Source organism: Antennarius striatus, chromosome 17, assembly GCF_040054535.1.
Source record: "Antennarius striatus isolate MH-2024 chromosome 17, ASM4005453v1, whole genome shotgun sequence".
NCBI lineage: Eukaryota > Metazoa > Chordata > Actinopteri > Lophiiformes > Antennariidae > Antennarius > Antennarius striatus.
In genome coordinates, this window is record NC_090792.1 from 5578076 (window position 1) to 5593656 (window position 15581).

The 15581-nt window shown below is 39.1% G+C and overlaps 1 protein-coding gene across 2 annotated transcripts in view; it reads right to left on the reverse strand.

Annotated features, from left to right (window-relative positions):
* Positions 1–15581, reverse strand: part of nrxn3a (neurexin 3a) — a 227550-nt gene that overhangs the window by 125674 nt on the left and 86295 nt on the right. Inside the window, exons 4-7 of one of the 2 annotated variants that reach the window (XM_068338594.1) lie at positions 13778–13792; positions 12404–12705; positions 11902–11925; positions 10448–10609 (exon numbers count right to left, since the gene is read on the reverse strand). In XM_068338594.1, coding sequence (XP_068194695.1) covers positions 10448–10609; positions 11902–11925; positions 12404–12705; positions 13778–13792 — 503 coding nt within the window. The remainder of the gene's footprint in view (positions 1–10447; positions 10610–11901; positions 11926–12403; positions 12706–13777; positions 13793–15581) is intronic. The other variant, XM_068338595.1, reaches the window with a different exon arrangement.

The window sequence follows — 15581 nt, forward strand, 5'->3', positions numbered from 1 at the left end:
TTTGGAGTTAAAAATAATTTCCCTATATATATATATATATATAAAAATGTCCCTCTCACCCTTGTGGGGTGGTATCTGTGTGTCATCCTCAAGCTCGGGTCCTCTACCAGAGGCCTGGGAGTCTGAGGGTTCTGCGCAGTATCTTAGCTGTTCCTAGGACTGCACTCTTCTGGACTGAGGCTTCAGATGTTGTTCCAGGAATCTGCTGGAGCCACTCTTCCAGTTTGGGGGTCACTGCCTCAAGTGCTCCTACTACCACATTAACCTTGACCTTCCACATCTGTTCCAGTTGTTCTTTCAACCCATGATACTTCTCAATCTTTTTGTGTTCCTTCTTCCTGATGTTGGTGACAGCTGGAATCACCACATCTATCACCACTGCTCTCTTCTGCTCTTTGTCCAGCACCACAATGTCAGGTTTGTTAGCCAGCAGCTGTTTGTCAGTCTGGAAGCTGAAGTCCCACAGGATCTTAGCCTTGTCGTTCTCAACCACCTTCGGTGGTATGTCCCATTTGGGTACTTCTAGTCCATACTGGGTACAGATGTTCCTGTACACTATCACAGCTACTTGGTTGTGCCTTTCCATGTATGCTGAGCTGGCGAGCATGTTACACCCTGCTACCACATGCTGGACTGACTCTGGGGCTTCTTTACATAGCCTGCACCTTGGGTCAGATCTACTGTGGTAGATATTGGCCTCTATTGCTCTTGTACTTAGGGCCTGTTGTTGTGCTGCCATGATCAGTGCCTCTGTGCTGTCTGTCAGTCCAGCTTTATTCAGCCATTGGTAGTTCTTCTTGATATCAGCCACTTCCTCTATCTGACGGTGGTACATGCCGTGTAGGGGCTTGTCCCTCCATGTTGTCTCCTCCTCCTCTTCCTCCTCAGGTTTCTGCTGTCTAAGGCATTCACTGAGCCGTTCATCTGTTGGGGCCATCTCCGTGATGTACTCTTGGATTTTTGATGTCTCATCCTGGACAGTGGCCATGATGCTCACTAGTCTCTGGGGCTTCTTTACATACAGTAGCCTGCCCCTTGGGTCAAATCTACTGTGGTGTGTGTGTGTATATATATATATATATATATATATATATATATATATATATATATATATATATATATAATTTATAGACACAAGTGAAAACATTAACCCTCAATGGCAATAAAGTGGTAATAAACATGAGGGATGAGGATTTATTATGTTATTGTTCTCTTGAAGCTTGATGTAAAAATGTTTTCCTTTGTTCCCAAAACAGGACGGTTCCTATAATGGGTGATATGATCAAGAAAATATGTACATATATATTCAAACAATAGTACAGTATTTAATGTGGTTGCTATGCACTTTTGCATATTTTCTGATAAAAATGAGCATTAATCATAAAAAAAAATGTGTCTACGAACTAGAGGGAGATATGGCATGGAGGTGGAGATGAAAACGGAGGGTGTAGCTGACAGTTTGACAAGTCACTTTCAGGTCCCTGCTGTCTCTGAACAATAACAGCAAAGGGGTCTTTCAACATGCAAAGGGAGCTTTATCTGGATGCTGCAGACGCAGGCTGCAGGTTAACATGAGAATGAAGCATTAAAGGCACTGTTGGCTGACTGAGGGATACCCGACATACACTAAACAACACACACACACACACACACACACACACACACACACACACACACACACACACACACACACACACACACACACACACACAGTACAAATATGAAAACAAATATATACAGTAGGTAGGTAAATATGATGGTGTGTGAGTGATTAAAGTGAATTTATGTAACAGAAAGTGATTGAAAATATTTGACGCCTTGATGATGGAAATCCATCACTGCATTATCTTTTCATTCAGGCCTCCAGGACATGCAGCATTACACACATGCTTATCAGTGTTTGTGCATCAGCAGTGTAGCACAATATGAGTTCTTGCTCAAAACTGTCTATGTAGATTAATGGTCAATACTGCTTGTTTATGTAACTATTCACAACAAATTTACAAAATACTGTGAAACTGATTTAGTTAGCAAGACAATCCTAAACCACTGGTTAAAGAATAAAAAGAAAAACTATAATGATTTGTTTATGTTAAACTCTCATAGTTTCAGGTTCATGAATGTTGCTGGGTGTCCTTCTGTAAAACGGTGGCTTTCTGCGGCTTTTCCTTGAGGTGAAGGAAGAGGGACACTCATTCCAGGACACCGATGTTCAGATCTTGGACAGGGAAGACACATTGTTTGAGAGAGGAGTGAAAGAGACCATCCACGTCAAAGTGGAGAAGCCATCTCTGAACAGGAGGGGTGGTCTGCGACATCACCTGTCTCCCATTTACAACCATGTCCTTTCAAAACTCTCAAAAAGATTGTCTCAGCAGATTGATCCAGGTGATGTGTCTCATGCTAATGACCCTCATTAGCATACAAAGTTGAAACTCACATTTCAACGACCCCGATTTGACACCCCCATCAACAATCGTTGAGGAGCCAGACGATTTTCAACGACAGTTGTTGGAATGTGAATAGCACTGACCACACCCCACAGGGTTAATAAACCGGGACATGACCAGCCATCTTCAGAACTGAAGAAGTCTCTTAGATGAGAGATGAAACATCTTCAAGAACTTTCTTAAACGTCCAGTGGATTGACTTTAACAGCTTTGGATAATCAGGATAATACCATATGTAAAGAAAAGACATGGCATCATGAGGTATACATTATGCAAAAGAATGGTGTGTGTGTTCAGTGATCTGTTGGTGGATATTTTCTGTTTACAATTTTAAATAATCCCTACTCAGCATACATTATCAAAACTCAGATTTTCTTGCAAATAAACAGACAAACAAACAAATGACAAATCTTCTCCTTTCGGCCTTTCCTTTCAAGGGTTGCCACAGCAAATCAGTTGCTTCCATCTGACCCTGTCTTCTGCATCCTCTACTCTTACACCAACTACCTTCATGTGCTCTTTCACTACATCCATAAACCTCCTCTTTGGTCTTCCTCTAGGCCTCCTGCCTGGCAGTTCAAAACTCAACATCCTTCTACCAATATATTCACTATGTCTCCTCTGGACATGTCCAAACCACCTCAGTCTGGCCTCTCTGGCTTTCTCCAAAAACTCTAACATGTGCTGTCCCTCCAATGTACTCATTCCTAATCCTATCCTTTCTGGTCACTCCCAAAGAAAACTTCAGCATCTTCATCTCTGCTACCTTCAGCTCTGTCTCCTGTCTTTTCCTCAGTGACACTGTATCTACACCAAACAACATCGCTGGTCTCACCACTGTGTGTGACCTTTCCTTTAATTTTAGCTGAAACTCTTCTATCACACATAACACCTGACACTTTTTTCCACCCATTCCATCCCGCCTGTACACGCTTCTTCACCTCTTTTCCACACTTCTCCCTTGTAACCTCAGTCTTCCACTTCGGTCCCTCTCCTTCACATACATGTACTCTGTCTTACTGCGGCTAACCTTCACTCCTTTCCTTTCCAGGACAAACCTCCACCTCTCTAGCTTCTCCTCCACCTGTTCCCTGCTCTCACTACAGATCACAATGCCATTTGCAAACATCATAGTCCATGGAGATTCCTGTTTAACCTCATCTGTCAGCATGTCCATCACCATAGCGAACAAGAAGGGGCTCAGAGCTGATCCCTGATGCAGTCCCACCTCCACCTTGAACTCCTCTGTCACACCTACAGCACACCTCACCACTGTCTTACAGTCCTCATACATGTCCTGCACTGCTCTAACATACTGTACTTCTCTGCCACTCCAAACTTCCTCATACAATACTACAGTTCCTCTCTGGGCACCCTTTCATAAGCTTAACAAACAAATGAAGTAAAAAAAATTGAATTAAACCATGAATGAATGAAGGTTTCATGAGTTTCTTGGCTGAACAGTCAATACGGGACCTGTTTGTTTTCCTCGTTCTACGAGTTGGTAGGGTTAGGGAGGATCATTTTATATATGTAAACACCAGAAAGAAACTCGATCATCAAAAAAACAAAACTGCACTACATCTCTGAAATGACTCACTTCTGCAAGATTTATCTACTGCTCAGAATTAAGTATTTGGTAGAGCCTACAACTACAGTCCTACTGTGATGGGAACTCAGCATGGTATGTGCAAAATAAGGCTGTTTGGAGTGTGTAGGCACTGAAAGACACCAACATTTATCATCCTTAAGATATGTGCCTTAGCCATAAATCTCTGCCCACTGAATGTATGGCGTGTGTGTGTCTGTGTGTGCGTGTGTGTGTGTGTGTGTTTGTGTGTGTGTGTGTGTGTGTGTGTGTGTGTGTGTGTGTGTGTGTGTGTGTGTGTGTGTTGAATATATGGCTGTTTATAAATGAATGGTGGTAGTAGAAAAGGACCACTGACGACCAGACAAAAACCACATAGCAATTTGTGGTTTTTCATATTATATACACAAAATGTGATGTAATATTTTGAATTAGAGATTCAAGGTTGGTAATGTGCCAAACAGCAAACGTGCTGTATATCCATATGTTGCTCTAATCCTCATATAGACCACAGGCAAGTGTTAATGGTCACATGAACTTGCTTTGAGAAAGACTTCAGTTCAGACTTTGTCAGTGTGTGGTCTTATCCACTAGGTGGCGTTATTTGCTTGGGAGAGTGCAAAATGAGCTGAGCACAGAAAACGATTTAACACTACCATGAAGGGATCCTCTAAATGAGGCTGATGGTTGTTCATACATACACTTCATGCATTACATTTAGACAAGCTATTTAAGGGAAAACTTTTTTAAAAAAACCTCTGCTTCAAAGGTCAACAATTTCTTTTTCCAGGTTCGAGAATCGCTGTCAGAGGAAAAGCTGGGCAACATGAATTAGAAAAAAGAAAAATATAAATGCCCGCTAAAGGAAACAAAACAAAACTCGCCTTAACATCTTCCTCTGGTGAAAACATCATATGAATAATTTTCTGGATTCATTAATATTCTACTGCTGGAGGGGAAGTTGTGGTGATGTGGCTGTTACCCAGTATATAGTAGGTCTCATTTTAAAATGGTTTTATTCTACATTTTTCTTTCATTTTGTAAAAAACAACAAGGAAATTTAAAAAAATAAAACCATAATGAAACATTCATGAAACATTGTTATGATTTTCCATTTTTTAAACTGATATTGCGACAAATAGCTCCTCTGCATATGTCAGAGAAATACATGGATTCAAAACACAGAAACATGCACAGTAGGGAAAGACGTTCTCAAGTCATTGTGAATTGACATTTTAGAAAGTGGATTAATGAAACAGCACTTCGAATAGCACTAAACGAAAAATACATAATTTCATGAAGTGTACCTGTATGTAAATTGTGTTACCAGACCACATGACAAATACAAAACAATAACACTTTTATCATTGCAAACAAATAAACTATTTTCATTTCAAATGAAAATACTGTCAGGATCAACTTTTAACCAATTCTTTAAATTTTCATTTTGTTTTGGGTTAAACCGCTTCTAAAAATTTGACCTATAAGCCTACACTATACTAAGAGAGCTTCTCCCAGCACAGCAGCTTCTAGGCATTCCGCTGTTTGCTAGCAGACACAAGTAACATCAGGAACATTCATACCGTATCCTGCTCACAGAGATGTGAGAGAAGTCAGTGCCTTGATTTACTGGTCTCTGTCTCAATAAGTCCTCATTTCTGGAACATGCAGAGATGGGAAACACTTTCACCAAAAGAGTTTTGATAATAGTGATAAAAAAACACATTCATATATTAACAATGTGGGCATTGGGTAGTGCTGTTGCCGCAAAGCAAGGTGTTTCCCGGTTTGAGTCTTACTCTGTGCAGAGTTTGTATGTTCTCCCCGTGCCTGAGTGGGTTCCCTCCGGGTTCTCCGGCTTCCTCTCACCTTCGAAAACATGCACTTCAGGTGGATTGGCCAGTCACAAATTGTTCATAGGTTTGAGCTTGTGCGTGCATGTATGTATGCCCTGTATGTGGGTCCTTGGTGCACTGGCGTCGGGCCCAGAGTGTACCCTGCCTCACACCCCCAGTCTACTGGGATAGATTTCAGCAACCCCATGACCCGTGACAGTGGAAGAAGCAAGTAATGACGGTGAATGAATGGACATATTAAAGATTGCATAAATCCCCACTAGAAAGATCTCTACATTTTTGCAACACCTGATCATGGAGTCTAGTAATATTCCCATGCTGGTGCACGGGTAGAAACATGTTTCACTGGAGCTGAAGCCTGATCAACTGGAGTTGAAGTAGTTATCTGGAAATTTATACAATAATGCACAGGAAAACCTAAAAGGAAAGCATAACCTTGAATTATGTTCACTAGTTTAACTTGTCAGAATGGAACACTACATTTGTACCACGTTAGAGTCCAAAGGAGATTTGGGTGGATGGAGGTTGTATGACATACAAGAAACTGAAACCAGAAGGCACATTTCTAGTCCTTACTCAGTCTGTGGAAAATGTCTGGCAACAAAACCATCTTTGCTGAGGGTTAGGGAAAGATGTTTATTTAAATTATTTTATTTATTTAAAGGTAAGACCTATAGGACACGCTGGAAAGACTATGTCTCTTGGCTGGCCTGGGAACGCCTCGGGTTCCTGCCGGAGGAGCTGGAAGACTTGTCTGGGGAGAGGAAAGTAAGGGCATTCCTTTTGAGACTGTTGCCTCCGCGACCTGGCCCCGGATAAGCGGTTGAAGATGGATGGATGGATGGATGGATGGAAGAGACAGTGTCTAGTTCAAACATAAATGTTGCTACTTGATGCACTGTACCTGATTGTAGCTTGAAGCTAATTTGCATCAGAAGTCCCTTATTTGGTTTGGCGTTCCAGACAACAGAAGGACTGAAGTATTCCATATAACATTCTAGCTCAATAGCAATATTTCTTAACTTACTGTATTTGCGATGCATTAATAATTCTGAAGTGGACAAAAAACAGCATTACTTGTTACTTGTGTAAAGAATCAATTAAAATAAAGTTAATAATACATTGTTCTTATCTGGAAAGGAAAGAAAGACCTAGGAAGAACTGTACCACAAATTACACTAGCACACACAAACTGAATAAACAAATTGCTTATATTACCACATGCATACGATTTAATATGAATTCGAGAGACCCATAAACTAAAATTAGCCTCGTGGAATTAAATTCAATATGTGGACATTGTTTTTAAATGTAGTCAAGAGGAAATTGGAATGAACAATACTGATGCTCACCCTGACTCTGCAGCCTGTAAACCCATCCTTTGTGTATCTTTGTTAGCGACAGCATACAAGCACAAGCAGGCTCCACATGAGTTGTCAATGCAGGTGTAATAACAATGATAATTAGAGCAATTATGTATTATTGTAGGCCATTATGTATTTTGTAGGTATTGAAAGATGTAGGCTTTTTCTGTAATTGCTGGCTTATGAAAGGCACAATAATCACAGGTCAGCCAGTCACATGACAACCAAGCACGACCAGTACTTGATGCCATGGTAACAAAACATTTATCCATAATGCCTCTCCGTGGATAGTGAGGACAAGAGCATTGGCAACAGGCAAATTAGGCCTAATGGCAGGGAGTGGAGGATGTGAGGGTGGTGGACAGCAGACAGAGCGAAAAATGGTGGGTGCTGCAGATCTGTGGGTGGATGAGCCTGAGATGAGGAGGTGGGCACGGTGATTGTCAGTGGGTACAATAGAAATCTTAAATGATGGCAGCTTCTTTGTCATAGTGTATGTATATATAGGTGCTCGTATATATGACTATGGGGAATGAAAGTAAGCAGGGGTTTGCAAATTTAACAAAATATGTATTGCAAAGTGGAGCACAGCGGCATGTTTTTATTGTTTAGATAAACTCTTGTTCATGCCCAGTGACAAAGTGGCTTTAGTAGTAAATGTAGTTGCATCCAACCATGTGCTTTAAAAGCATCTGTCTAACAATCACATATCAGAAACATAGTTGGGTCTCTGCTATACAGAGGAGACAGGAAGTGGTATTAGCAACAGCCCTAAAAATAAAAATAGAACAACCGCTGTCAGGATATAAGAAATATGTTTTCAGTGCAGATGAAACATGGTATATGAGGTAATGGACATTAAATTCAGTTATAAATTAAAAAATCCTAGAAATCAAGTAAAATTCCAAATCATACACACGTTAACTATTGCCCATATTAGTGTTAACCCTTGGGAACTGTTTGGGCCCAAAAGTGACACTTTTGTTGCTTTAATATGTTTTTCTCCCAATAAATCAGTCAGTTAAAAGGCCAAATATATGAAATTTTGCCAGTAATTTTCTTTAATCCCTTTTTTTTTCTAAATTCCTTAATGCCTGTCATTGGAAGTGTGTAGAATAGCAGATTTTCACTGTGTACACACAATACCTAAAATGATCAAAAATGGTCCAACTGACTCCCATTATAAACACATATATATGTATACTTATAGTATATGAAAGAAAAAAATAAAAAAAAAATAAATAAAAATAAAAAATATATATATATATATACAGTAATGCTGACATGTTACAGTATAATGAAACATTATTTTCATTGCAAGACACTGCCCCACAAATGACCCCACAATCCCCCCAGAACCCAGAGACAGACACTGTCTGTGTTTACACACCTCAAAAACATGTTTTTCCATTCATTCAATAGTTGCAATATCTTTATCAGTAGTATCAAACTGTGCACTAACTTTTGGAAATATTCCATATTTTCCCATTGGAAAAAAACAGGGTTCTAATGGCAAATTCCATATAAACATATAATTAAAAAATATAATAAACTTTGTATCTATGGATAGGTCTGAAGTAATGGAAAAGATCTGATGCATTGAAAGAAAAAATATATTTCTGTATTATATTTTTTTATCTTTTATGAGACGGCGCTTTTGTTACCTGATTAGGTAATGTTTGTAGGCATTAATCAGCTGAAAACATATTAATATCAACCCCATTTACCATTAGTCAGTGGTGCTATTTTATCAAAAGCCAAATTAAAATGCGTTTCAGTATTAAATGCATCAGTACCAAATACTATGTTTTTTGTTGTAATTTCATTGTGCCAATTGATCTAGGAGTAAAAAAAATCATAAAAATGCAACAAAACTGTTGTTGCCTCTGTGCAGTTCTTAAGTTTGAAGGTAAACTATTTGACTTCCTATCATAAGGTCCATTTCTGTCCCCTACAGTCTACACACCAAGCAAATTTGGGTTTGCTTGGAGTGTGTTTGCTTGAATGGTTATTGCTTTCAATGAGCAGGTGGTGCCTTGTATGGTGGTCTCTGTCATCACTGCTGAATGTTTGTGGGAAAGAGTGATGCTGCCTGTTCTAATGATCAGCCAGGATAAAAGTATGGTTCAGTTCATGTCTCTAGTTCATCATGAGCTCATAAAGGGTTCAAACATGATGTGCATGTGTGTGTGTGTGTGTGTGTGTGTGTGTGTGTGTGTGTGTGTGTGTGTGTGTGTGTGTGTGTGTGTGTGTGTGTGTGTGTGTGTGTGTGTGTGTGTGTGTGTGAGTTTCTGTGTGTCAAGGGTGGCACAGGGTGTTGCAACCTGCTCTGTATGGTACAGAGCAGGAAGTAGGCCAGAGTAGGATTATTAACCACTGACGCTGAGTGTGGCTCCAGTCAAGTGCAAAACATATGACATCATCAGCTTGAGGGAACAATCATTTTTGAAGTGTTCTCAGTGTGTTTTCAGTCATCTCTATAAACCAAAACATTTTACTAACTGTAAATAAATTAAAAGCTGGTCTTGTAATACTTGGTCAGATTGACCCAAATTTAAAAATGTTTGGAGGTGATGTAAAATGTCTCTAAAGACAGGCTTTAATGATTTGTAAATCCTTTTCAACCTACATACAATTGAAGATACAGGATCTTCACATGTATGAAAGCTATTTTTATTAATATATTGTTTTAGAAATATCAGTTAAATATCAAATTATCAGCTTGTTTGGTAAAATTGGGAGAGGGTCGTGTTATTAAATCACATTTGTCTTTTAACAGTACCACCTAAGGATCTGAATCTGTTGACAATACATGGACTGCAGATGATGAAATGCTCCATTTCCTTGCAATGACGTGGATAAAAACATTGTTTTGAAACCACCAAACCATTTGCGCACAAGGATTGTCACAAAGTGGTGAAGGCTGCCATTTCATACTCATGATTCTCTGCATGATTCCAGGGAACACCTTCAACTGTGGACATCTACAATTAGGTGTTTTTGAGGAATCAGGTTTCCCAGTTGTTTTTGTTTCAGTCCCAATTTTTTTTAGATAAGTGTTGTAAGCATTGAGTAAAAAAATTAGGGAATACCACAGCTTACATTGTTTGGAGTCGTTCTCAATTATATGTTGGTTTTTTAAAAAAAAGAACCGAAGAATAATGTTTACGTCATTTAACTGTACTTTACCTCCTTGAGACAGCCCATGAAGTTATTACTGACTGGAGATCCAGGCAGGTCGGCAGTGCTGGGGCTCCCACCCACGTAGAAGAAGTCATCAGAGCCCAACATGGTGTAGTCTTCTTGTGTGTAACCCGTGGTGGTCAGAATGCCATCCACTGATATTGTCACCTGACAATGAGGAGTTTACAGTGAGAGTGGAAAATCAAGTTTCTTTTGGATTTTAAAGATAGGATACATTGTGTTTTTAGAACTCATTTGGGTTTGTGTGTCTTGTAGATCTTAGACCTCCGGATGTGTATTTCTGTGTAGATCAGAGACGACAAAGGATTCAGGAAATCTGCCAATCCACATTTGTCTTTTTGTGTTAGCTCGCAGATGCTATTGGTTAAAATAGATTCCTGTGGAATTAGGCAAATGTTGCTAGATGGGTAAATTAAGCTCAAAACACAGACAGACATGCCTTGTATTGAATCTCTATGTTTGATCTTATTTTGTGTCCAAATAAATGAAGGTAGAAAGCCTACAAAATACATTTTTGTCAGTTGCGTAACAGAAGTTGCACAACAGTCAAGAAATCCTCAGAAGCTGAGAAAAAGGAGAGGGGACTTAGTGGTCATACCATACAGCATGCAAGAAATTCAATGAATGTAAAGGATACAAGCACACAGGTCTAAGAGCAATGCATTAAAATAAAAGAAAAACAATGTTCAACTACTGCATGACTAGTGTTACCAGTAGAGGTGGAAATTAAATCCTCGGATCCTCGATGAGTAAGATAAACATGTCACACATGCAACCAAGTCCAGGTGGGAGAATCAGGAGAGATTGTCAGTAAAATACATACAAATACGTCAGATTACTAACAGTCTTGGCAATAGGATGATTTACCTTCTGCTTTGTGATTTCCAGTTTTTCCTTTTGATTGTTACTCAGTTTGCCAGTATGATTTCATGTATGCTTGTGTGTTTCGTATTTTGCTGTATTTAGTTATTTACGTTTATTTTTTTTATTTTATTTTTTTTCCTTTCGATTTGTGATTTTGATTTGCAACCTTGTTTCCGTTTGCTTTTGTGATGTAATTTTTGACTGGTGTTTCTATTCATCGTTTTGATTTGCACATCAGGACCACCAAATTGTAGACACAACGTAATGGACACAAAAAAATTGTATTTTGCACCACAATCATGCTTTATGGCACTGTTCACCTCAGGCAGTTTCCATAATGGTATTACCAAAATCACTCAACAGGAAAATCTGGAAAAAGCATATTTACAAAACCCTAGAGATAACGAAGTTATGTATGATGGAAAAAGAAGAACAAATTAAGAAAAGTAGAAACCCAAGATCAGAACCATGGGAGTGTTAGATGGGTGATATCTTACAGAAATCAAAGAAGAGAATTACACTGCAAACCAAAAAAAAAAGACAATGATATCTACCATACAATGGAGGGTTTTAACCATGCCATATCCAAAGCCTGTTCGCTTTGCAGAGACGTGGGGTAGGTAGAAAATACAATTACAGATGTGAGAAGAGGCATCAAAGTAATGTAAAAGGAGGGAGTTAGTATGTTGGCAAAAACATATTGCATCTAAATTTGGAATTCTACATTTTATTAATGTGTTTTAATGGAACTAGGGGAAGTTAAAAAGAGGCAAACAAAATCAGTAATGGCAGACTTTCCCAAAAATAAAAGCATGTCATGTTTGTCTTATCTGCTGAAGAGAGTCTCTGGCCAGTAAAAGAAAAGTTAATGGATTCATGCCTGGTAAAATAAACTAGCGAAATGACAATTTTTGTTTTACTGTGTTTACATAAACTGTCAACTCCACAAGGTAACAAGAAATTAGCTAACTGAACTAACATTTTAACACATGCTGTACATCATCAGTAACATTTATTAGGATAAGATTTAATCAGAGGTTTACAACAAAGCAAAATAATATTAGTACTACATCCTACCTGCCGGAGGTTGCGTGTCACTTTGACATCATGCCATGAGTTGTCATTGAATTTTCCATTGACTGGCTCCACAATAGCCTCAAAGGCCCCAGATCCGAGGTTGATTACGAGGGACACGGCGCCGTCTTTGAGAGCCAGGTTAACATAGTCAGCTGACTTGCCGGTGTGAAGGATGAGGCCGTTGCGCTGCCATGTTTTGAAGGACAATGTGATCTCATCGCTGCTGCTCTGGATGGGGTTCTGGGAGAGATCGTAGCAGAAATACTCAGAGCCCCTAAAAGTGGCCACGTTCTCTTCCCTAGCTGTGATAAGAAGAAAAGAAGAAAAGTGTTGGAAACTGCAGTTGTCAAACAATCTGAAAATTAGGGATTAAATACAAACTTTGTTTTCAAATTATGCACTACCAAATTACTAAATTAACAACTGGAATGACACTTATATGTGTGCATACCTCCACCAAACCCAACAACCCAACACATCTGACTACATTTCCTGGTCCTTAACCTAATTATTACACATATTCCCAAGAAATTCAGTAATCTTAAAATAAATAAGGAGTACTGGAAGTGGATTTGGTTTCTGAGAATTTCTGCTGACAAACAAACCCATTAGTGAAAATGTAATGGCCTTACTTCGTTTAAAAATGTGTGCTATATTCAATAGGATGAAACAATATTTTGAGTTAGGTACAGATTGTTTTGGATGGAGACAATAAAGAAATACCTAGAAGAAACAATGATGTCTGAATTAAAGAGAAGAAACACCTTGAAAGGGTTCTGAAATGATTTTAAATTGCCTTCCTTTTGTAGAAAAAAAATACTGGGCTGTGGACCCAGAGCACAAACTCATCATCACCCACCAATGCATTCTGATGATATGACTTAGTTTAGTGTTCGTATGTTCTGTTCCAGAGTGAAAAAGTAATGACACACCATGGCCATAGCCTTCATTTCCATCACAGAGACACTAGCAACACTCATCCCACACAATGCAGATCATTGACCGGAAGGTAATGAGGAACTGCATCATATGCTTTGGGTGTTTTTCTCGAGACTTGTATGTATACATGTCTGATCTGCTTAAACCATACACTCCGATGAGGGCTCTCCACTCTCAGAATGTAGGTCTCTTGTGTGTTCCCAAAGTAAAAAAGAAATCAGCTGGCCAGAGGGCCTTCTCTTATCGAGCCCCTTTCCTGTAGAATTATCACCCTATCGATAATAGAAAGTCTAAATCAGTAGATATTTTTAAATCTAGACTCAAAAAGTATCTGTTCTCTCTAACATATAACTAATTTGGGGGTTGGCAGTTCTTTTCTTTTTTAGGCCCCTGCCTCTCATTAATCCTCTGCCATTTGGGTCCCTCTAGCACCACTCTTGCCCTTGCTCTCTCTCTATCTCTCTCCCCCTCTTCCTTCCACTCCTGTTCTCTCTCTCAGGCCTTTGTGTGGTGGATCATCGGCAATCCGTGACCTCTCTCCATTTCCTTGGCTGGTGGTATCAAAAGCTACACGATGGACCTGCATCACCATCCACTAGAGAAGTCTGGTTCCATGTCATTTGGTTCAGCTATGGTTTGGGTTTTTAGGCAAGGGTAATCATACACTGTATTTTGTTTAAGAACTATATTTGGTCTGTCCTCAGAGTGGTGGATCCTCGGCAATTGGTGACCTCTGTCTGCTTCATCGGCTGGTGGTGACTCACTCTACTGGATGGATCAGCATGCTTTAGTTATACATTTGTTATTGCTACTGTTATTTTTATTATTATTGTTTTGTTGTTAATCTGTACATGCGATACTATTGCTTTGTCTGTCCGCTCCTGGAAGAGAGGTCCCTCCTCTGTATTATTCCTGGGGTTTCTCTCGTCCATTTTTTTTCCCTTGTTGAAAGGGTTTTGGGGAGAGTTGTTCCTTATTATTTGTGAGGGTCATAATGCTCGCAGTACACAAAGGTCATAGGGATATCGTCCATGTGCAGATAGTAAAGCCGTTTGAGACATTACTATGAATCTGGGCTATATAAGAATAAATAAACTTGAAATATACATAATGCCAAATTTGTTAACATGTTCTCACTAACAATAGCAAAAAACCAAAGGGAGAGAGAAGGAGTTTTAATCAAAAGTATTTGATTAAATACTTTATACTGACAAAATACTGACTAAAACTGAGCTGTTTTTCCCTTCATCAGGTTTGCAAATTGAATCATAAGTTACAGATCTCAGAAAGAGCTCAGCTAATTGTTTCTAACAACACCATAATATCAGGTCAGGGCAGGAATGTGGCACTTAAGCTGAATTGATCACTATAACTTGACTGTAAGTGTAAGTGTGAGCTCCTGTATTACATCTACAAGGTGGAAAAGCAGCGGGAGACGAAACAATTACAGTCATCTCGTCCTAAAGAAATTTGTATGGATGGATGATTATTCCAATAGTTACTTAATTGGCTACTCCAGTCCACTCAATCTTTTATCCTAATGGTGTAAATTTTGCCATTGTAAACATTTTGTGTCACAGATGTACACATCACCCGCCCACCACACCACTGGTGGACTGAATGGGGGGCAAGACAAAGAGACATGGCCTAGTTTCTGTGGTGACAACATTGTGCTTATGTTCTAACATCATGTTTGGACTAAAGATTATTTAAAATACAAAATAACACATTCAGTCTGAATGTCAGCAATCTTCTAAAAACCTCATATTTTACAACACAAGTCAGTGAATATGACCAATAACTGTACATCTACGTATTTGAACCACCAGACTCAGAAAATATCTTTAGTCTCCATTTTAGATCAGGAGGTGCTGTTTGACTGTATCAGTCATGTAAAATCAGTTAGATGACTGCAACGTTTGAAAACACTTTATGGTCTGGTTGTAAGGAGTGTCACGATGACACATTTTCACATTTATCACTGTTATCGCGCTCATGTGAATAATAAAAATTTTGTTTTTATGAAGACCTATGTTTTGGAAGAGAAGCTTATCCTAATTTGAATCAGGAAGGATATCCTATGTCACTCATTCACTCTCATCTTCCTTGCTCTTTGCTGATTAGGAGTATTTACTCCATCTTTTTCAGCCAACCTTCCCTTAATCATTCTTCTCTCTCTTGCTATCATCATAGCCTGTTTGGTGTGGTTGTTCATGGTGTTGACATTTGGTGAGTCCCT